This window comes from Heptranchias perlo, chromosome 9, assembly GCF_035084215.1.
Source record: "Heptranchias perlo isolate sHepPer1 chromosome 9, sHepPer1.hap1, whole genome shotgun sequence".
Lineage (NCBI taxonomy): Eukaryota > Metazoa > Chordata > Chondrichthyes > Hexanchiformes > Hexanchidae > Heptranchias > Heptranchias perlo.
In genome coordinates, this window is record NC_090333.1 from 52,696,795 (window position 1) to 52,721,324 (window position 24,530).

The window sequence follows — 24,530 nt, forward strand, 5'->3', positions numbered from 1 at the left end:
TGCCAGTGCCCAATGAATTGAAACCCCTGCTTCCCACACCACTCTTTCAGCCACGCATTTAGCCATCTAATCTGTTTGTCCCCTCCTTTGCAATTTTAATCAATCTTTTGTTAATCTTTCAAGATTAATATGGTTTATGTACACTCCTCTGCTGCAAATTGGCTACAACTGGAGTTGGGAACCCATACTTGAGCCGCACCACTCGATAGCCTCATTGGATTGCAGCACCCCACTATGATTTTCATGATTTAGCATAATGTAAAGTTAACAAGATGCACACAGTGATAGAATACTTATTGCTTGTTAAAACTGCTGCAACAGATCAAAGAATCAGAACCGGCTGTAATTTTCATCTGGAGCAAACAGAACTAGGATTAGTTTTAAAAACTTACAGCCCACATTAACCAAAATTTTACACTTTTGCAATGACAGCTATTCTTATTTTATATTTTGTTGACAGTTGTGTCTAGACTGGTTATAAAAGTTACCTATTGTTGGATGTGAGTGATTAATGCTATAATTTATTATTTACTTGGGCAATATAACACCAATGTGGAACCCGACAGCTACCGGCGGGAACTCTAAATTGCTTTGAAAATCATTTAATTGGAACCAGCCTTAATCTGTTTATTTAGCAGTGACGCTCTTGCCCCTTGTGCTGTTTGTAATAAAAGTCCTTGCATCACACAGCTGTTAAAAAGTTGTTGAAGGTAATGCTCTCAGAGCAGGGGTTTCACACACTCTTGAAATGACCTACTTATGACTGGCAGTGCTTCATTTCAGTTTCGCTTCTGTCCTCAGCCCTCTTTAGCTTCAGAAATTAAAGGAGTTCATGGCATTTTTATATCTTATTAATGTTGCATCCCTGCCTTCAGAGATTAACCATATAAATGAGATAGTCTATGTGTCTCCAGAGATAAGGAACCGCACCTCATGAATGAACTGGCTTAATCTTTACCTCCACAGGCAAAGGCTGTCGTTGCCAACGCTTAGCATTGATTCTGCCAGTTTATTCTGCCTGTAAGCAGGCTGAGCTCTGAATCCACGGTTTCTCCAATGCTGGCTTATACATACTTGTCGCTGACATTGGGCAAGGTCCATGGCCATAATGGGAAAATTATAAATGTGACTTTGTCGTAACTCCACGTGCACAATCCTGTCCACCCCGCAGTATAAGGGGGCCAAATGTGGCACAACAGAAACTGGTTATATTCTACACATGTGATGATGGTAACCATAACCTATTAGCTGTGATATACTATGACCTGTCTCCCAGCACTTTTGTCTGTGTTCACAGCAAAAAGACAGTTCCTACTAGCAGAGTGAGTCTCCTGTGAAATTAAACCCCTATACATGTTGTGGGGGATGGAGTGCACAGGATTAACAATTACTCTTTTCATTTTCATATTGGCTATTGAGAAATACATGGGATACCCACCACATTCTTCTCACTCCTTCACAAGCCAGAAAACACCACACCTTGAGACCAAAGTGTATTGGCTAAAAATTTACCGAAAATCAATTTTGTCATTATTTTATGAAAGAAAGAATATATAAGATTTTAAATCTACATCATGATAGATAAAGCTCCACCCATGTCAGGGGTGTGAGATCCACAGTAGAGAATAGCACGCTGAATGCTCATCACCCAAATGGGCAACTTATAAATTACTGGGCCTGAGTAACATCCACTTAAGTAAGAACAAAGGAAATTATGGAATCCACACAGAAAGGAAATTGGAAAAGAGATATTGACAAAGCAATCCCATCGCTTATTGAACACTGATATTCACAACACGTTGTACATATTGCGTAACTGATACATAGACACATTAGACCATTCATTAGGCAGCCACTGCCTCTCTGGGGGCTCATCCCCTGGCAGCCAGCCATGGTTTAAGGTTTCTATCATAGAAATCAAAATCACGTCACAAAAAAAAATAGCTGCTCATCTTCTCTTTGACCTCACACATGTATAACCTAAGTAAATGGACATATTCTGTACTGCAATTCTGATCAAAGTGAATATGTGGACTAAGGCAGGCAGACAGACTAACTTATTTGTTAGGTTACCTCCATCTGTAATGTATGTGAAGAGTTTTTGCAAGGTAGAAATTGTTTCCTCTGTGTGTGCACTGCAGCAGAGCTCCCCCGGAAGCATGCTATTTAAGTGCAGGGAACTCCCTAGATAATGAACACTTAGCAAATGTCATTGAGGATAGAGGAAACCTCTGAGGGAGTCAGGGGGTCAGAAAATAGCAGTATCACTATCCCCTGGCTTTGTAAGTCTGTATGCGCATCAATATTAGTGTTTTTCCTTCCTTTTATCTGATGTCTGAAATTTTGGAGTTATTAATAAATATTAATTTTCCTCTTATATGTACCATTCAGAAGCACCTGCTCAGTAAAAATGACACTTACTGCAGAATAATTTCATTCCCATCATGTTTATTGTTCACTTTCTTGGTTTTGTTGTATTTACCTACTTGTATGTTAGCAGAACACAAGAGTGTAATGCAAGCAAGGAACATTACAGGTCATAAGGAAATGGAAAGGTTATATACTTAAAGCAAAAAACTGCAAATCCAAAACAAAAAACATAAACACTGGAAACACTCAGCAGGTCAGGCAGGCAGAGAGAGAGAACAGATGAGTGGACACTTCTTCAAAACACAAGCATCTGCACCCAAAACATTAACTCATTTGGTCCATCCACAGATGCTGCACAACCTGCTAAGTGGAGGAAGATATTGCAGTATGGAAACAGTTGCTCTATTCCATATTACATCACTGATGGTCCGGCTTCTAAAAAAGCCAAGATATATCCAAAATATCAATGGATTACATGATGCTAAAATTCTAATAAACCAAACACTTCCAATCTTGCCACATTGTAAAAAGTCAGGAAAGCTCCCTGAAGGGATTAGTTCACATAAGCACCACACGTACAGATGAGAAAGTCTCAGGTCCAATCTCTGAACTGTGATGAGTTAGCTGATTTCATCTGAGGCTGCTGTAAGAGTGCTAGAATTGACCGCAGTGTTCTGGGCTAGGCAGAAAACTGTATCATCCTTCTCCCTCCCCGCTGGAAAGTGTATTGGTCAAGAACAGGCTCGGGCCTCAACATCAATGCCATCCGTAGTTGAATTGTCTGAAGTATGGTCACTTGGGTGGATGGCATCTGTGAAATCATAACTTGGTAACAGTTAATGCCTTCAGGAGAGGTGGTGAGATGCAAAGTGAAAAATGGAAACAAAAAGCCCAGAAGTTGTTTTATCTGTCAACATTCCTTTTTGTGCTTAATGATTTATTTGATGCTTATTTTCTTCTTGAACTACTCAGTATCTGGTTATTTAAGATGGTAACCATCAGCACGATAGAATACTGCCAGGTCAGAGGCAGGGGGTCCGGTTAATATGCAAAATAGGTATGAGGCAAGTTACAGCACCAGTAATAAGCAATTAAGTAAAAAAAACTTGTGTGGGAAAAACTGTGCCGCAGGATACCATTCTTTTGTTTGAAGCACACAATTACCATATCCCATCACAGCTTAATTTCTCCTGATTTTCCATCATTGTGGTAAGCAGCTGTTGTAACCCAGCTGATCAAGCTATTTCTCCAGGGTCCTAAGGCCCTCTCATTAGGATCCATTTATAAGGTGTGGAATTTCCTGTGTTCCCAAGGACATGCATAACCTGGGGTGAGGGGGGGTAAAGCAATTACCCAGCGTAAAAAAAAATCAAGCAAACTTGGGTGCACATAATTACACTGTGCCTGAATTTCCTCGATCTGTTATCGCCGTCTATTGATCCTTATGCTCGAATGCATCATGGATCATTATTATGGCTCCGTCCCAGACTAAGGAGCCATACACACAAATTTCTTGCAAATATACTTGTTCAAAGCGGGTGTAAAATTAGACCCAAAATTTCAGGCATAGCAGGAAACAAAGTCATTTTTCTGGTGTTTTATTGCAATTTTTGAGCGTTTTTTACTATTTATTATCTCTGAGACCTGCTTGTATTTTCTGTTTATTTTCAATGTATTTTTACGGCTTCAGAATGAGTCACATTAAAAATTGTAAAGCTTCCACGATTGCATGCTTTTAAACATGCTGTGCCTAATGTGCATGAATGATGGTTAGATGGCTTGAAATTTTAATACTAATAATTAAGGAAGGAATATACGGTGCAATTTCTGCACTTTCCTCAGGCCTCGATTGTTTACGCTGATTTCCACTTGCTGACGCCGAATTTTACATTGCGATGTATGCTAATGAGATTGGCAGCAAATTTAGGTGTAAATTGCTGCTGGCAAAATGGCGCATGGGTGGGCGTAATTTCAGTTGTAACTTCCCAATTATGTTCAACAGGAAATTTCAGCATGCAGTCTAAATATAAGTTACTAAGAAAGGGAGCTACATATTTACCCAAACACAAGTGTAAAATGATCTGTTAGCGTGTTTGGTCACTTCATTCTTTTCTTAAATATTTCAATTTTCTCCCATAAAGGCACGCGATCACACTGGAATACAGTTCTACAAGTACCCACAGTTCTCTAGTAGTTTGCCCAAGTTGCCATTATTCACATGTGAAGCAAGGCAGTGGCTGTCGTCAGGCTGCTCGGACATGGGGATTATCACAGCTGAGTTTGACCACATCTTCACCTGACATCCACATACATGCACTTTTAAACAGCAATCACCAGATAGCAAAATGGTTGACTCTTCCCCTCCCTAGCACAGGGGTGCTGAGGCCAATTCTAGCACCCCTGCTGCAGTCCCATCTGGAGGACAACCAACTCATCACAGACCAGGGATGGAACCTGGGAATTTTGGTCTGTTTGGCTCTGTATCACATCAAGTCATGCATTCACCAACTACGCAATCAGAGAGTTTTGTTGATGTTATTTTGGACAAAGGAATAAGTGAGATTGTCTCAAAGATAATATTTGAATTTCTATACAAGGAGCACACACTTCATGCATCTAGCATCCTTATTTAAAGTTCCTAATATAATCATATAGAAAATACTCCAGGAAAATAACTTAAAAAGACATCTTGCAATACCATTCTGTGAGTCACATGATTAGTGGATCCCTCAGTGACAATGCCACAAAGGGTGTGTGATACTTTTTTTAATGTCATTCAGAAGCACCTTCAATGGACACAAAGGGAAACAGAGAATCTCAAACCCCAGGGAAAATACAAAACAGTTTTTCTTCCCTCATGGGCTATACCGTTAACCTTCACCTCTGTTTAATGTTATATCTGTCATAATGGGGAATGTTTCCCATGGGTAGGTAAGCAATTTGTTGTGGGGTGATCCACCAAATTTCTACACTTACCTGATTTGTTGCCCAAGTGCTGCTATTTTGCATAAAAAGTCCTGGAAACAGTGAAAATGCTGGTTTCTTAATTTTAAAAAAATCACTTACTGCAACAAATTATCTGCCCTATCTATGGGTTCCACGTTATTAAATAAACTATATGTGCTATATAACACCCTACATTTATATAGTGCCTGATATGTCAAAATGTATCAAAGTGTTTCATGCAGTGAATTCATTTTTGAGGTGTTATGTTATTATCAGTTATTAAAGCATATATAGCAATGTCAGCCTGTAATTACCACAACTACATTTATGCAAATTATTCATGCCACAAGTAGAGGTGACATCTTAAAGGGGCCATGCCATTCCCTCCCACCACAAAGTTGTAAAAAAGCTCATTAATGAGTACACAACATAATGATTTAACTTGGAAATATCACAGACATCCAAGGAAATCCGTCATACTGTTTGAGCACGACACCAAATTGACACAAATGTGATTTGGCTCTTATGGAGTTGAGTGATTGAAATCTCTCCCTACACTCTGTCAAGCCCTTCAAGTGATGTCTTTAAACAATACCTCTTAAATATTTTAGCAATGACAAAGTGCCGATGCATGAGATTATAATCTCACAACTGTGATGCTTTTACTGGGTACTAGCTTGTTAGCACACAGTTAATATTTTTCAAAGTACAATATCACTTTGTTGAAAAACTTTTTACAGATGCTATGTCTTAGTAACCTAGCTAGCTAAGATCCAAGTGACTGGAAAATTATTGAAATCTGGTAGGAGTTGTCTACAGACCAGTTGACAGTAGTGATGTGGTGGCTGGGGGGGGGGAATGATTATAATGGGCTGTTTTAATTTTTACATAGACTGGGAGAAGCAGAAGAGCTCAAATCATAAAGGTAATGAATTTCTAGAATGTATTCGGGACATTTTCCTAGAACAATATGTTTTAGAACCGACAAGGGAACAAGCCATACTGGATTTAGTGATGAGTAACAAACCAGAATTAATTAACAACTTAACAGTAGGGGAGCATCTTCCAAATAACGGCCTTGTAATTGAATGCGAGAGGGAGAAGGGAGTCACAAACCAAGACTTTAAATTTAAGTAAGTCAAACTTTGACGGGATAATAAATAAATTGACCACAGTATACTGGACTGAATTTTAAATGGTTAAACCTACATACAAACAGTGGGAAGTATTCAAAGTATTTGTTACCGTACAAAACCAGTGCATACCCCGAAAAGGCAAAGGGCCCGATATTAGGAGGCCGGCGGGTTCGCAGCAGGGTGGGGGGCCGACTGGGCGCGTGGGTAACATTCGTCCTTCGAGGAGGTCATGACTGGAGCTACGGCGGCCCCCATCCGGAAGATGTACATTTGAGGGGGTCCGCAAGGTAGGTAAATGTGTCTGGACACTGGGGTAAGTGTGCAAGTTTGTGAATTTTATTGTTAGGAGGAGGGTGGTGGAGGCCAAACTTTGTCCAAAGTGATAGAGTGGCCTCCTGCAATGAGTGAGGGTCTCCCCCGCCCCACCTGTCAAATGGACCTTTGCAGCTGCCACAGGCTGATGGCTGCAACACGTCCATTTGAACTGGGAGTGTTTCCCCCAGTACGGGAAACAGTCCAAGTTGTTTGCAAAATCCCACCCCTCCTAAAATATCATGTTAATCAGGTCTGTAAACAACCTGAAATACCTAAATAATTACTTTAAGTGGCACCCCGCCCGCTTTAATTTCCGGCGGGAGTCCCACATGCGGGGGTTGCGCGCGCATGTCAGCGCGTCACTGGGTAACCCGGAAGTGGGCGGGTTGGAGCCGGGCTCCAGACCCGCCCCGGGAATCCCCGATTTTCGCAGCCCCCCCCCGCCACGAACGCACCCTCTCGGGGATGCGAAAATCGAGCCCAAAGTCTCCACTTGTGTAGTTAAGCAACCATGGTCAACAAATGAGGTAAGAGGCAGTATCAAGTTAAAAGAAAAGGCTTACACAAATGCAAAGAAAAGTGGAAATCCAGCAGACTGATAGTGCTATAAAAAGCAGCAAAGGGATACAAAGAAAGTAATTAGGTGCAAAAAAGGAACATGAAAAAAAACTTGCACTGGATATCAAAGCTAATAGAAAAGGTTTTTATAAATATATTAGGAGAGAGTGGTAAAGGGGAATGTGGGCCCATTAAAGATGGATGCAGGCAAGACTATAATGGATAATAAGGAAATGGTAGACTTGTTAATGAGCACTTTGGAAGAGGACAAAATACAAGGGAACTTAAAAATACTTCAAGAGGATGAACTTAGTAGATTTAATATTGGTTAAAAAAATGGTAATGGAGAAAATTATGAGAGTGAAGATAGACAAATCTCCAGGACTTGATGGTTCCCATCAGACAAATCTCCAGGACTTGATGGTTTTCATCCCAGGGTATTAAGAGAAATAGGTGAGAAAATTGCAGATGCATTATTCATAATTTTCCAGAGCTCTCTAGATTTATGAATTGTGCCTTTGGATTGGAAAATTGCAAACCTCATTCCATTATATAAAAAGGAGGGAGGGAGAAACCAGGTAACTACAGACCTGTCATTTTAACATTAATTGTGGGGAAGTTACGAGAATATATCATCAGAGACAGAGTGACTGAACGCTTGGACACGTAGCAGCTGATCAAAGAGAGTCAGCATGGATTTGTGAAGGCTAGATCATGTCTGATTAATCTAGTTGAATTTTTTGAGGAGGGCACTGACATGATGGCTAGGGGAGTGTCTATGGACTTCCAGAAGGCATTTGATAAGGTGCCACAGAAGAGATTAGCAGCAATAATGAGAGCATATGCAATTGGAGGTAACCTTGTGATATGGGTTGGTAATTGGTTGGGAGGAAGGAGACAGAGCAGGAATAAAGGGTTCATTCTTTGATTAGCGAGATGTGACAAGTGGTGTTCCCCAGTGAACCTAGGGCCTCAGCTCTTCACCATATATATTAATGACTTGGATGAAAGAATAGAGAGTTGTATATCCAAGTTTGCAGATGACACTAAATTAGGAGGCACAGTAAGTTGTGTCAATAGGAGCAGGAAGTTACAAAGGGACATAGACAGACTCAGTGAGTGGACAAAACTACGGCAGATGAAGTTCAATGTGGGGAAGTATGAGGTCATCTAGTTTGGATCTGACAAAGAAAATTCAGAATATTTTCTTAATGGGGAAAGACTAGAAGCTGAAGAGCAGCAAAGGGATTTAGGTGTCCATGTACACAAATCACTAAATGCTAGTGCACAGATACAAAAAGTAATCAAAAAGGCTAATGGAATGTTGGACTTTATCTCAAGGGGGTTGGAATTCAAAAGTGAGGAAGTGATGCTTCAGTTGTACCAAGCCTTGGCCAGATGCCATATGGAGTATTCCATTCAGTTTTGATCACCGAACCTCAGGAAAGATATATTGGCTTTGGAGGGGCTACAGTGCAGATTCACCAGAATGATACCAGGGCTTAAAGGGTTAAATTATGAGGAGAAGTTGCATAAACCTGGCATGTATTCCCTTGAGTTCAGAAAGGAAAATTGTGTTTGACAAACCTGAGTTCTTTGAGGAGGTAACAGGTATGGTGGAATGGGAAAAATGCACTGGGTGTGGTATATATGTATTTTCAGAAGGTCTTTGACAAGGTACTAAACAGGATACTATTGGGGAAAATTAAAGGGTGTGGAATTAGAGGGGAGGGTAGCAAATACATTAAAATACATTTTCCGCATCGTTCACCTGAGGAAGGAGGAAGCCTCCGAAAGCTTGTGAATTTAAAATAAAATTGCTGGACTATAACTTGGTGTTGTAAAATTGTTTACAATTGTCAACCCCAGTCCATCACCGGCATCTCCACATCATTAAAAAACTAGATTGAAGGGAAGAAACAGAGAATAAGAGTTAAGTGCAGTTTCTCAGAGTGATTAGACATGGGTAGCAGTGACCCTATGTGTTGAGGCATAAATGAGGAAAAGAGAAACAGTGAAGATTGATAGGGTTGAACAGCCACTCAAATTGTACAGATGCAAATTGGGTATTACTCAAAGCCCGGGAAAAATATACATAAGATAATTAGCTTTGAATTGGTGAACGACAAGCGGAGACAGCCAGCCTAGGAACAAAGATCAGTCAAATACAGAATTGTCACACGTGGTTTTAGTGAACAGACACAACAATCTTTGTGGGGAGATGGCCATATCAAAGTCAGTTGTCTTTAAGGCAGACAGAGACAAATCAATCTATGTGTATTAAATAAGTTTTGGTCGGTGTGTCCAGAGTATGAGGAATGGGTAGCATAAAGGGACCATGCTTTTGCTGTTAGGGTTTACAATACTGAAGCTGCTGTCTCTACTGTACTGTATCCAGAGGCAGGCTGGAATTAAGAACACATATCTACATTTGATTGTACCCTGTTTGTTGAACTGCTTTCAAAAAAGGACAGACTTTCTTTTAATTGGAAGAAGCCTATCATAGAAGACTACCACATTCGTTAACACTCTGTCTATCAATCATTTGGATAAACAGCTAAATGATGTCCAAATTTGCAGATGATACTCAAATAGGAGACAGAGTAAATAAATCTGAGGACCAAAGGAAGTTGCAAAGAGATATTAATAAGATGGTGGAATGGTCAAAAAAGTGGCAGATGGAATTCAATGTCAATAAATGTGAGATTGCATATTTTGGTAAAAAAGAAATAATTATACTTTGAACGGAGGAAGATTGGATGATATGAAAGAGCAGAGGGATTTGGGGGCTCAGATTCACGCAACCTTAAAAGCAGAATTGCAAATGGATAAGGCTAATGGAATACTGTTCATGTGGAGGATAAACACCAACACAGACTGGTTGGGCTAAATGGCCTGTTACCATGTTGTAACTTTTATGTAATTCTATGGATTTCAACAGAAATTAAAATCGGGTGGTTTCTATAACTGGCACCCAATCTACCACGCCAGTTTATGCCGGGGCAGCAAGTTGAAAATCTCCCCCATTATGTTTCCTTGCCTGGAATTTCCAGCCCTGGAAATTCTGAGTGTCTTGTGGGAGTGAATTCAAAAAGTTAAAACTTATAATTATAAATATTATTTGAGATTAAAGACTGGATATGGATAGGACATTTCCAGTGACTATTTGAGGATGAGCCTGTCAGAAGCCCTATCATGGAATATTGCTTTAAACAAATACTTACATTGATAACAGGATTGAATGACTCAGTTAAGCAGGATGGCTCTCTTGCGGAGAAAAACAAAGAAATAAATATTGGTATCAATCAGTCCTTCCTAAATACGTTTAAATGAAAGCAGCCAGCGTTCTTCTTACTGGTAACAGCACAAAACTTGTTTGTGCAACACATCACGTGTTACCTTCAGTGTCACCACCATATTCCAATCAAATGATAAGAAATCTATGGTAATGGCAAGTTGTTTAGAGGAAGGGATTCAGCCAAGTGGCCAACTTCAGGCCCAACTTGAAGGCGGCGTAGTATCATCGCTGTGCCACCAAACTGCTATTGAAAACCCAGGGGTTCTCTTCTGCAATGGGATGCGTTTAAATAACAAGCTTTTTTCTTCCATAATAATCTAGATCTTCAAATAAATGGAACATGGTTGGAAGAGAGGATTTTCTTACTCATCTTTGCTTTGCCTGCCATATCCTCACCACTGCTAACTACGGAAAATGTAGGAGCAGCACGGATGCAAAATTATACAGTCCTTACACTATTCAGAACCAATCAGCCTACACCAAATACAAAATCAGCACCATGGTACACAGGCTTGTCTTTGATGTCACACTACTCCCTCTTAATAGCAAGTATCGAGTAGGGTCCAGGGTTGCAGAGAACAGCCAAATGTTATCCTACAGTCATTTTTGCACACTGTGTTGAAATCAAGACTCATTCCACAATCTCCTAGACTAGCTTGTTCTTCCCCATGACATCAAAATTGTATGCCTCCTTTCCTTCTTCATTCTCTCCTACAATCGTCAGGCTTGGCATCATTTTATCACTACTTCCTGTCTTCTCTTTTACTTTTTTCAACCTTGGTAGTGTTCTGCACCATGGTTTCTCAATATATAAAATCTGCTCACACATTCATGCTAGATTTTAAGATACACTATATAGCATCTCTGTGTATTTATTGCCTTAAAACATTTGACCAATTCTCTTTTATTTTGTCCCATCAAATTGCTTTATAAAATAAAACACGCTTCGTTGCCCTGTTTTATGGCCCTTTAGGATAAACTGAAAAAACAAAACAAGTCATCTCTACAGGAAGTGCTCCTTCAGGTTCCCTTCCAGGTATAACCCCTCCTCACAGGAGTGACATCTCTTCCTTCTGAGGTGTGTGAATATTACTCTGTAGAGGATAATAGTACCAAATATTAAAGAAATTACTTATTGAGAAGACCCTTCAACTGCTTGAAATGTTCAAGTTTAATTTGACCTGTAATAACATTCTATTATAAATCAAGTAAAATTCCCTCTAGCGCTTCTATGATATTCTAACGAGTGGAAAGCAAATGTGGTCGTAAATGGCCTGACTTGACTTGTATGATGATTATTTTAAGACCTTTCACCAGAAGGGAGTTATGACCAGATACACGTTTATTTATTTTTAAAATTGTATCCGGGGGGTTTAGGACCCAGAGGTAATCTTTCAATAGAAGACAAGACTTTTTGGAGACAAGCTGCCGCATGTAACCTCCTGGAGAGAGAGAAAAACAACCTCCACAGGAACGAACACCCAAAGACTGCAGCAAACCCCTTGAACCGCTGCCGAAATCACAATTTGGAAATTCGAACCGCAAGGAGCATGGTCATCATTCCAGTGACCATCCATCACCAGGGGCTGGATGGAGACAGCGTCCAAATCCCAGCAAAGACAAACGCAATTAATTCCAAACATTCCGACTGCCCCGTCGCTATATTTCCAAGGAATGTGCTTACCTTCCTGCGCTGCATTTCCAAGTTTCATTCTTTTTCCAAGCCCAATCCATTCCCCGGGCTGTCTGCGTGGAATGGGGGTTTCTGGCGGCATCCAGAGAGTGGAGGTGCGTTAATCCATCTGAAGCCTTTGGTGGAGGTTGGGATGAGGAGAATGCATGGCTGGGCACTGGCTGAGGGGGGACAGAAGCACGATGTACATATATATATATATATGTGTGTGCGGTGTGTGCAGCTGTCAAAGCGGCTGATCAGAGAGGCGCGCGCACACGCCGCACGCAGGGATCTCCAGCACCACTGACTGTCCTCAAGCTCCAGCCTCCTCCTGTTAATTATGCACCCAGCGCAGCTGCTTGATTCCCAAGGCAGGTAGGTTATGAAATATCGCCACTGAGGGGGTGGAGATCATCCCAAGGCTCGGGGATATCTGGCCTATAGGAATTTAGAGCCCCCAAAAAATAAATAGTAAGAGGAAAAGTCTTCAAATCTTTTTCATGGCTGAGGGATTGTCAGGAAGTTAAAAAAATATATATATTTCTTTTAAAAGTTCCTTAAATTATACCGTGACTAGAAGGACTTTAATCCATTGTAAGAGATCTGATGCTGACCTGGCTTTTCTATTTGACCTCTGAACTTTGTGATCGTGCTTATTTAAAGGTGTTCTACTGCCGTATTTAAAAATAAATCAAAGGAACTTTGTAAACAAATGTACACTTTGGTATTGTCATGCAGAAATGATGTTACATCTCCTATGCTGGTTGGCACATGTATTTTGAACACGTTGCCAAAAAGCAAAAAAAAAAAATCCTGCAGGTGCTGGAAATCTGAAACAAAAACAGGCAATGCTGGAAACATTCAAGCAGGTCATGGAGCCTCTGTGAAGAGAACAGGGGGAGTTGACGTTTCAGGTGTAGACCCTTTGTCAAAAATAAATGTTTCAGAGCCTGATCAAAAGTGGATATTAAACACGAAAAGGGGAGAAAATTGAGAGAGAAGTATTGCATTCAGTTTTGTGCACCGCATCTCGAGAAGGATATACTGACCTTGGAGGAGGTGCAGTGGAGATTCACCAGAATGAAACGGGCTTAAAGGGTTAAATTATGAAGACAGGTTGCACAAACTTGGCATGTATTCCCTTGTTCTAGAAGGTTGAGGGATAATCTGATTGAGGTGTTTAAAATGTTAAAAGGATTCAACACGGTAGATACAGAAAAACTATTTCCTCTGATGGGGGAATCAGGAACGAGGGGACATAATCTTAAAATTAGAGCTAGGCCATTCAGGAGAGAAATCAGGAAGCACTTTTTCACACAAAGTATAGTAGAAATCTGGAATTATCTCCGCAAAAGGCTGTGGATGCTAGGACAATTGGAGCTTTCAAGACTGAGACCAACAGATTTTTGTTAGGTAGGGATATGGAGCAAAGGCGAGAAAATGGAACTGAGGTACAGATCAGCCATGATCTAATTGAATGGTGCAGCAGGCTCGAGGGGCTGAATGGCCTACTCCCTGCTTCTATGTTCCTGTTTGTGGGGGACCAAATACAAGTCAAAGAGATGGGTTTTTTGGGAAGAAAAAACTCAAACTTACTAGATTTTAAAAAATTGTTGAAAAAAGTTGGAAATACAACAGATATAGAACATAGAGCATTTTCTATTATCTTTGGTGTAGCATTGAATTGTTGGTCACTGCCACCTCTCATACTTTTTGAATGACTGTCTGAAAATCTCTATCGTGTAAACTGGATTTCCAAAGTCTGTGTTTTTATTTCTGTGCTTTGTGACATGGAGGGTCAGGTATTAAGATTTTGCCTCCCACATAAAGCTCCTAATGTTACTGGGAGGAAAAATTGTATAACTCATCAGTACTTAAAGAAGCCCATCTCCTGACCACAAAAGGATAAGAAGCAAAGATGGACAGAATGTGATTGCTGATTATCAGGACCCCCGCCTAGTAGGAGTCTTTATGTGATTTTATTTTTGACTGACAAAAATATGGAGTCATGTTTTAGTATCTCATATGCTGCTCAGTCTTACTAATGCCACCATGCCAAGGCTTAGGCAACTACCAAACATTAGTCGAATACTGTCAGGGAGGGCTCCTGCTTGTGAACGCTGTACAGTGACCCCTGCTGGAACGTGCATGCGTGTGTGGCGATTGGGTGAGCACAGGGTTGGATTTTCTCTTATCATATCAACATTTTTATTAGTTACTACTTGGGGTGGTCAAATATAGGTTTCATTGCTCTTTTGTAAGTGTAACTTACTGTAGTACATTCATGATCAGAGTAAGATCACATTACCTTGCACTATAATTTCCTTGACAATGCAACTACTGTGTGTTATTAAATATTGTAAGATGGTTTTGCTTTATATCCAACTAGTAGCCATTTTAATTTTTATTCTAGGGTTTTTCTGACTACGCTAACTCCCCAAAATTTTGCAAATGCAGTGACACAAACCCCATTTTACCAAGTTTGGGTTCACATGTCATAGGTCTTCCTCCCCTCCATCCTTCCATGCATGGTTCTCTGTTTGAGACAGCAGGTTGTCAAACTGTTCACAGGTTGCTGCCTGTGCTGCTCTTAACTAATTCTTAGGAGCTCACAAGAACACATGGGCTGACTCACCTTCCAAGTTCAGATTCCTTCCTTCAAGGTAACTGGTGCTTCACAGCAGCTCATACAAGATTTAAAACTATGGAGTTAGCTTCTGAACTCTTTTGCAATCTTTTCTACAGAATTTAAATATATTTTAGGATTTCTGGTCATTAAACTGTGTCTTTGTCCCTGCTTCTTTCATGTCTTCATCTATCTGGAACTGTACACTAACATGTCTCCACCTCGCTTACAGCTTGTTCACAAAGTCCTGTGACTGCAATCTCACTCTTTTTCCATTTTTAGTGAAACCTGACTCGCTGCTAAAATGCCCCCGTCTGTGTATCACTGTCTTGCAAAACTTATCTCAATGTAGCTAACAGATTGCAAATCAGATATTTATTTGGGTTGTTTTGAATGAAGGGTAAACTTCTTAATTCTGTTTAAAATTGTACTCTGAGCCCAAAGTTAATACTGACACGTACACTACAGCAATAAGTCCCAACACAATTCATGATCACTGCGCTGTCCTTACACACCCAGCCAACATCCTGTGCAAGCTTGTTACAAGCTGCATATAATCTGTCACTGGCTTTGTGGTCACTGATGGTTCGGCAACCTTAATTCTGAATCATAGTACTGTGGTCGACGTGAGCAGCGAAAGAGCTGTTGATAAATTAAAGAGGCTGCGACAAAAATGAAGCACTTTTATCTTTGTTAGATTATTTATTGCATTCTTTCTTGCTGGTCATGACACATTGGTTACTGCTAGCTGTTTCTGCAAGTTACAAGAATGTACATTACCGTCTAGAATGCAAAAGGTCTGCTTACAGGAATAGCTGGTGATGCTGAAGCCAAGCAGAATACCTACCATAAAAACCCAAAAATGTAACAAGGCATGGGGGTAGCTTGGAATAGATCTTGAGCAGGTTTGATTTGTGGGAAAGCTAGGAACTGCCTCTGTTTCAAAGCGCTGTGGTCTCTGCTGTCCCTATGGATATTTCCATGACTTGGGGAAAATGCTGGAGTCTATAATTAAGGATAGGGTGACTGAACACCTCGAGAATTTTCAGTTAATCAGAGAGAGCCAGCATGGATTTGTGAAAGGTAGGTCGTGCCTGACAAACCTGATTGAATTTTTTGAAGAGGTGACTAAAGTAGTGGACAGGGGAATGTCAATGGATGTTATTTATATGGACTTCCAGAAGGCATGTGATAAGGTCCCACATAAGAGACTGTTAGCGAAGAAAGAAGCCCATGGAATCGAGGGAAAAGTACGGTCTTGGTTAGGAAGTTGGCTGAGCGAAAGGCGACAGAGAGTAGGGATAATGGGAAGGTACTCACATTGGCAGGATGTGACTAGTGGAGTCCCGCAGGGATCTGTCTTGGGGCCTCAATTATTCACAATATTTATTAACGACTTAGATGAAGGCATAGAAAGTCTCATATCTAAGTTTGCCGATGACACAAAGATTGGTGGCATTGTAAGCAGTGTAGATGAAAACATAAAATTACAAAGCGATATTGATAGATTAGGTGAATGGGCAAAACTGTGGCAAATGGAATTCAATGTAGACAAATGTGAGGTCATCCACTTTGGATCAAAAAAGGATAGAACAGGGTACTTTCTAAATGGTAAAAAGTTAAAAACTGTGGATGTCCAAAGGGACTTAGGGGTTCAGGTACATTGATCATTGAAGTGTCATGAACAGGTGCAGAAAATAATCAAGAAGGCAAATGGAATGCTGGTCTTTATATCTAGAGGACTGGAGTACAAGGGGGCAGAAGTTATGCTGCAGCTATACAAAACCCTGGTTAGACCGCACCTGGAGTACTGTGAGCAGTTCTGGGCACTGCACCTTCGGAAGGACATATTGGCCTTGGAGGGAGTGCAGCGTAGGTTTACTAGAATGATACCCGGACTTCAAGGGTTAAGTTACGAGGAGAGATTACACAAATTGGGGTTGTATTCTCTAGAGTTTCGAAGGTTAAGGGGTGATCTGATCGAAGTTTATAAGATATTAAGGGGAACAGATAGGGTGGATAGAGAGAAACTATTTCCGCTGGTTGGGGATTTTAGGAGTAGGGGGCACAGTCTAAAAATTAGAGCCAGACCTTTCAGGAGCGAGATTAGAAAACATTTCTACACACAAAGGGTTGTAGAAGTTTGGAACTCTCTTCTGCAAACGGCAATTGATACTAGCTCAATTGCTAAATTTAAATCTGAGATAGATAGCTTTTTGCCAACCAAAGGTATTAAGGGATATGGGCCTAAGGCAGGTATATGGAGTTAGATCACAGATCAGCCATGATCTTATGAAATGGCAGAGCAGGCACGAGGGGCTGAATGGCCTACTCCTGTTCCTATGTTCTGCAAGTGCAGGGCCGTGACTGACTGAATAGTCACGAATCAGATGGTGTGAACCAGACTATTGTCAGCTCTAATCTTTCCCTGGTTGAGCATCTCCTTCAGAAGCTGTTCTGCCTTTGAAACCCCAGTTCAGAAGTGATAAAATCAGTGGCTTAGTGAATAAATGTATGACTTGATATGGAACTGAGCAATACAAACCAAGTTCGTTCCTAATGAACTATCCAGCATCCGTACATACATACTTGAATTAAACATTTCATCTTAACAATATGTCGTGTTAATGGAGCTGTACTCAGATGTATTCAAGTCACAACCAGAGCCCCCATAACTATTTAGCAGCTCAACGTTAGCTGGTCTCAACTGGGGTGAGGCAGCAAGGCTAGTACAATTGGCAATAGACAGGAGAAAGAATCAGATAGGGTTCCCAGTCTGATCAATAACCAATGGTTCCTACTAGAAAATACATGTGTGTGGATATTGGCAGATCCACTTTGGGGGGTCAAGTGGGGTGGTGGAGGGGAGGGTCATGACCCTCCCAATTACTTTGAGGTCGGCCAATTTTGTAAGTCAGGGCTCGGCCAGAATTGACTGCAAATAATTTACTCGCTTAACTTTTAAATTCCTGATCACAATTGCGTTGACGTTGTGAGCCTGATGCGAATGGCAACATGGCATTGGAAGACGTCGTCGTGGCTGTACTGTGCCAAGTCAGACAATGGATTCTCCATTCCATCGACCTCAGCTCTGCCGCTGTGAGTATGGGCATCAGATGAAGACAGGATGAGGCTAGGCTGTTGTGTCCCTTATAGTCAAATAGCCAGTTGTCAATCCTCACTATCTAAGCTCAAAGATGAAGAATGGCCACTTGGGTAAGGTATTGGATCGAGCCCAGTACGCATGGAACTTCATGCTTCAGTCAGTACCTTCAGGAGAGGAGGGAAAAAAGAACTGATGAAAACCTGTAATTGAGACAAGCGAATCAGGATGTCAAGCAATGATGCAGTTTGAATTCCTGATCCTCTAGCCAAGCACTAAACTGCTTCATGTATCAGACTACTCATGAGTTGCAGTTCCAATCTCTGACCATCTGGTTAGTTATCCTCCATTAGGATGGTTGCTGGGTCTTCTTAATCTGCTGGACTGCCCCATAAGGATATTGTTTCTATAGCTCTATTATAAAGGACCCACTTTGAAAATACTGGAACCCTAATGAACTATCCAGCATCCTTTGGATGCTGGGTTAACTGTAGCAGGCTGATTGATACAATACATTTTAACATGTATAAACCATTCATTTTGTACTTATATACTTGAATTAAACATTTCATCTTAACAATGTCATGTTAATGAAGCTGTACTCAGATGTATTCAAATCACAACCAGAGCCCCAATAACGATTTAGCAGCACAATATTTGTGTAATATGACCCAAAAGGGAAGTCAGTTTAAAGAAATGTTCAAAAGAATCATCCTACAAGAGGTTTCCTTTATTGGTCATGCGGCTCTGTGACCAATCTATGATTTTTTCACAACATATCCCTAACATCAAAACAAAAACGCCAGATTGCCTTCGGTTTCTGAGATTGCAGAGAAATGAACAATGTTGTATTTGTTTAAGTGTTTACCCTCCGTAACAACAGCCTCTGCAGTTCAAAAAGTAATTTATTGCGTGAAGCTATTTGAGCCATTTTGGCATAATACTCTACATAAATACAAGTATATTATACATTATAACCTTAAAACTACACGTTAGCCAGGTGGGTGTGTTGGTGGCTAAAGGCTGTGGTTAGTCTGGAGTCTGTGTTTTTTGTCACACCCACATGGTTGACTGACAGCTCTGAAGGTAAACAAGTACAGCACAGTTCAAGTCAGTGATTTACTTTCAATTGGAGGCTGTTTTTAAGGTCTGGGTTATTTTGGTAGTGAGATAGCTGTTGTTTGAGGCAGCTTCAACAAGTTATTCCTATACCTCTTTTAGAAGGGTATAAACTTTATTTAATTTATAATATAGGAAGTGGAACTTTCTACCCTATTTTAACTAATTGATTAATACATTTATGTGAATTCCTCTGATTGTTATTTGAACAAAGTCATTAACCTTATCTTAAAGGGTTAAGGATGTTGATAAATAGCAATCAGGCAAAATTTTTGTCCTGGTCTATAAATTCTTTCATTACCTCCACAACCTCCTCCAGCACTCTTCCAACCCCGGTCTACTGTGCCTTCTCCTTCTCTCCCTCCCTTTGCTTCAATTATCACACCCCAAAAACTGGAACTCACTTCACAAAGCCTTGACATATTTACCTACTTTGAAAAGCCTCCTCTAAATCCAGCTCTTCAAGCATATGTTTGGTCACTTCCCCTAACCAACCTCTCAAGCTCTTGGTTGGCATCCAACTTCCTATTTGTAAAGCTCCATGGGATGTTTCACTATGTTAAAGATGTTACTTAAGTGCAAGCTGGTGTTAGGCTCAATATCACACTAGGGATATATTCACCAGCAGAGCCAACCATCATGTCTTGACCTAACTGGGCATTATAATACCATCTTCAGCATCAATGGTAAATCATCATTCTTAGCTCCATAAAATTAAAGCAGTGAATTTATTTAATAGCATAATGTGGAATAACATGTTGCTAGATGAATGTACAGATCTTGCCTGAAATACTGTACCAGAATGCTTTGGTGCTGAAGAAATTCAGTTGGATTGCTGGGAGGAATAGTCTGACTTGACTGCAATGGAGAGGTTTGCGATCTGATATCATCTGTTTTACACTCTGGCCAAAAGTTAAAGTTACTCTTATGGAATTGCTCCTTCTTTCTTTTGGCAGCTTTTATTCAGGTGTTAGTACAGGCAAGAGCCAGGTTTGGATAAAGAAACAAAGTTTTTAATTACAACAGCAAGCAGACGAATACAGCCAACGTCAACATTCAAATCTTACTGCATAGTGCAGGTTGGCACAGATACAAAATTTTACTTAACTGGGCGTGTCTCTATATCATGTCATATAATTACAGTCTGTAGTTAAACACAGCCTGTTGCATGGTTTGTGCCTGTAATGTCTACTCAAATCCAGTCTTGCTGTGTCAGAGTAGATGTGTCAGTACTTTTCACATTTTTAAAATAATTTCAAAACTGCCAAATGATTTTGTGTAGATAGCAGACTAGACATAACTTGCAACAAATCCATTAGTACATGCACTCAGGGAGAATATATCAGCAATTGCACCAGGAACTGCAAACATAGGAGATCTTCCCATTATATTTGCAACACATAGTGACCACTCAAAACTCTCCCCCTGACTTGTCAACAGAGATCTCTTATCTTTTTGTAGCATTGGATCCAATAAAAAGTTGTGGCAGGCCTTCCCTCTCACAGCAGAGTTATTAAGCCAATCTTCTCAAGACTGACATTGTTGAAAAGCAAGCTTGCTCTCAGGACACTTCGGTGATGCCCATGAGTTTCTCCCGGGCAATTCTCAGGCCAGTTTCTGTGAAAATCCACAACTCCATTGATCTTGCCTCTGTGGGGTATTTTTTGTTAGTGTATTTATGATATTTTCAGAAAGTTCATGCATATCAAGTCACAACAGGCCCTAAAGTGTCACTAACAAAGACACAGCAGGGCCCATAGGAGCAGGAGTGCTTCCCCCAGGCCTACCTGCAGCGACCCTACAAAAGCGATCGACCGCCTCCCACCCCACGATCTCCGACCCCTCCCCACGATCTCCAACGCCCCCCCCACGATCTCCGTAGCCCCCCCCCACGACGTGCGACCCCGACCACTCGATGACTGACCCCTCGATAACTAAGCCTCCCCGCCTGATAACTGACCCCCCATAACTGAGCCCCTGATGACTGAGCCCCGGTGACCCCCATCCCCCTCGATGACCCCTGACCCCTCAATGACTGAGGCCCCCCACCCCATATCTAACACTTCCTGTTCACGTCCCTGCCTGTCAATCAGGCTGGCCTGTCAGGTTCCGGAATTCCCGTCAGGAATTCCACCCCGCCCCGCCCCCCTGAAAAAAATCATGCCCATACAGATTAAAATGAAACAGAAAAAGGAGGCTTATGACAAGTGTTAAGTTGTTAATACAATAAAGAACCAAGCTAAATACAGAAAATACAGAGGAGATCTGAAAACGAGAATAAGAGGGGCAAAGAGAGAGTATGAGAAAAGAGTAAAGGCTAACATAAAAGGGAACCCAAAAGTCTTTCATAAACATATAAATAGTAAAAGGGTAGTCAAGGAAGGTTGGGGCCAATTAGGGACAAAAAAGGAGATCTTCTTGTGGAGGCAGAAGGTATGGCTGAGGTACTAAATGAATACTTTGCATTGGTCTTCACTAGAAAAGAGGATACTGACAATGTAGCAGTAAAGGAGGAGGGAATAGAGATATTGGATAGGATAAAATGAATTGGCAATTGGAAAAGTATGGGCTAATAAATGAAAGTCAACATGGATTTGTTAAAGGGAATTGACTAACTTGATTGAATTCTTTGATGAAATAACGGAGAGGGTTGGTGAGGGCAGTGCAGTTTGATGTGTATATGGACTTTCAAAAGGCATTTGATAAAGTACCACATAATAGACTTGTTAGCAAAATTAAAGCCCATGGGATTAAAAGGACAGTGGCAGCGTGGATATAAAATTGGCTAAGTGACAGAAAGCAAAGAGTAGTGGTGAATGGTTGTTTCTCAGACTGGAGGGAAGTATACAGTGGTGTTTCCCAGGGGTTGGATTTAGGATCATTGCTGTTTTTGATATGTATTAACGACCTGGACTTGGATATGGAGGGTATAATTTCAAAGTTTGCAGATGACACAAAACTCAGGAATGTAGTAAACATGTGGAGGATTGTAACAGACTTCAGAAGGACATGGACTGGTGAAATGGGCAGACACATGGCAGATGAAATTTAACGCAGAGAAATGTGAAGCGATGCATTTTGGTAGGAAGAATGAGGAGAGGCAACATAAATTAAATGGTACAATTTTAAAGGGGGTACAGGAACAGAGAGACCTGGGGGTGTATGTACACAATCTTTGAAGGTGGCAGGACAAGTTGAGAAGGCTGTTCAAAAGGCATATGGGATCCTGGGCTTTATAAATAGAGGCACAGAGTACAAAAAGAAGGAAGTTATGCTAAACCTTTATAAGACACTGGAGTATTGTGTTCAATTCTGGGCACCACACTTTAGGTTTGATGTCAAGGCCTTAGAGAGATTTACTAGAATGGTAACGGGGATGAGGGACTTAAGTTATGTGGAGAGACTGGAGTTCTCCATAGAGCAGTGAAGGTTAAGAGGAGATTTGATAGAGGTGTTCAAACTCATGAACAGTTTTAATAGAGTAAATAAGGAGAAATTGTTTCCAGTGGCAGAAGGGTCGGTAACCAGAGGACACAGATTTAAGGTGATTTGCAAAAGAACCAGAGGCGACATGAGGAAACTTTTTTTAAAAAAACGCAGAGTTGTTATGATCTGGAATGCACTGCCTGAAAGGGTGGTGGAAGCAGATTCAAAAATAACTTTCAAAAGGGAATTGGATAAATACTAGCAGGGAAACAATTTACATGGCTACGGGGAAAGAACAGGGGAGTGGGACTAATTGGATAGTTCTTTCAAAGAGCCGGCACATGTACGATGGGCCAAATGGCCTCCTTCTATGCTGTATCATTCAATGATATAGAGTCATAGAGTCATAGAGTCATACAGCACGGATAGAGGCCCTTCGGCCCATCGTGTCCGCGCCGGCCATCAGCCCTGTCTACTCTAATCCCATATTCCAGCATTTGGTCCGTAGCCTTGTATGCTATGGCATTTCAAGTGCTCATCCAAATGCTTCTTGAATGTTGTGAGGGTTCCTGCCTCCACAACCCTTTCAGGCAGTGAGTTCCAGACTCCAACCACCCTCTGGGTGAAAAAGTTATTTCTCAAATCCCCTCTAAACCTCCCGCCTTTTACCTTGAATCTATGTCCCCTTGTTATAGAACCCTCAACGAAGGGAAAAAGCTCCTTAGTATCCATCCTATCTGTGCCCCTCATAATTTTGTACACCTCAATCATGTCCCCCCTCAGCCTCCTCTGCTCCAAGGAAAACAAACCCAATCTTCCCAGTCTCTCTTCATAGCTGAAGCGCTCCAGCCCTGGTAACATCCTGGTGAATCTCCTCTGCACCCTCTCCAAAGCGATCACATCCTTCCTGTAGTGTGGCGACCAGAACTGCACACAGTACTCCAGCTGTGGCCTAACCAGTGTTTTATACAGCTCCATCATAACCTCCTTGCTCTTATATTCTATGCCTCGGCTAATAAAGGCAAGTATCCCATATGCCTTCTTTACCACCTTATCGACCTGTTCCGCCGCCTTCAGGGATCTGTGAACTTGCACACCAAGATCCCTCTGACCCTCTGTCTTGCCTAGGGTCCTCCCATTCATTGTGTATTCCCTTGCCTTGTTAGTCCCTCCAAAGTGCATCACCTCGCACTTTTCTGGGTTAAATTCCATTTGCCACTGTTCCGCCCATCTGACCAACCCATCTATATCGTCCTGCAGACTGAGGCTATCCTCCTCACTATTTACCACCCTACCAATCTTTGTATCATCAGCGAACTTACTGATCATACCTTTTACATTCATATCCAAGTCATTAATGTAGACCACAAACAGCAAGGAACCCAGCACCGATCCCTGTGGTACCCCACTGGCCACAGGCTTCCAGTCACAAAAACAACCTTCGACCATCACCCTCTGCCTTCTGCCACTAAGCCAGTTTTGTATCCAAAGTGCCAAGGCACCCTGGATTCCATGGGCTCGTACCTTCTTGACCAGTCTCCTGTGCGGGACTTTATCGAAGGCCTTACTGAAATCCATGTATACCACATCCACTGCGTTACCCTCATCCACACGCCTAGTCACCCCCTCAAAAATTCAATCAAATTAGTCAGACATGATCTTCCCTTGACAAAGCCATGTTGACTATCCCTGATTAATCCTTGCTTCTCCAAGTGGAGACTAATTTTGTCCTTCAGAATTTTTTCCAATAATTTTCCTACCACTGATGTTAGGCTCACTGGCCTGTAGTTCCCCGGTTTTTCCCTACTCCCCTTCTTGAATAATGGTATTACATTAGCGGTTCTCCAGTCCTCTGGCACATCCCCTGTGGCCAGAGAGGTTCTGAATATATGTGTCAGAGCCCCCGCAATCTCCTCCTTTGCCTCACACAGTAGCCTGGGATATATTTCGTCCGGGCC

At 41.3% G+C, this 24,530-nt stretch overlaps 1 protein-coding gene across 1 annotated transcript in view; it reads right to left on the reverse strand.

Moving 5' to 3' along the window:
- Nucleotides 1-12,563, reverse strand: part of pde4dip (phosphodiesterase 4D interacting protein) — a 432,228-nt gene extending 419,665 nt beyond the window's left edge. The window contains exon 1 of the mRNA XM_067990444.1: nt 12,308-12,563. Within this exon, the coding sequence (XP_067846545.1) occupies nt 12,308-12,357 (50 nt within the window). The 5' untranslated portion in view covers nt 12,358-12,563. The remainder of the gene's footprint in view (nt 1-12,307) is intronic.
- Between the last annotated feature and the right edge of the window lie 11,967 nt (nt 12,564-24,530).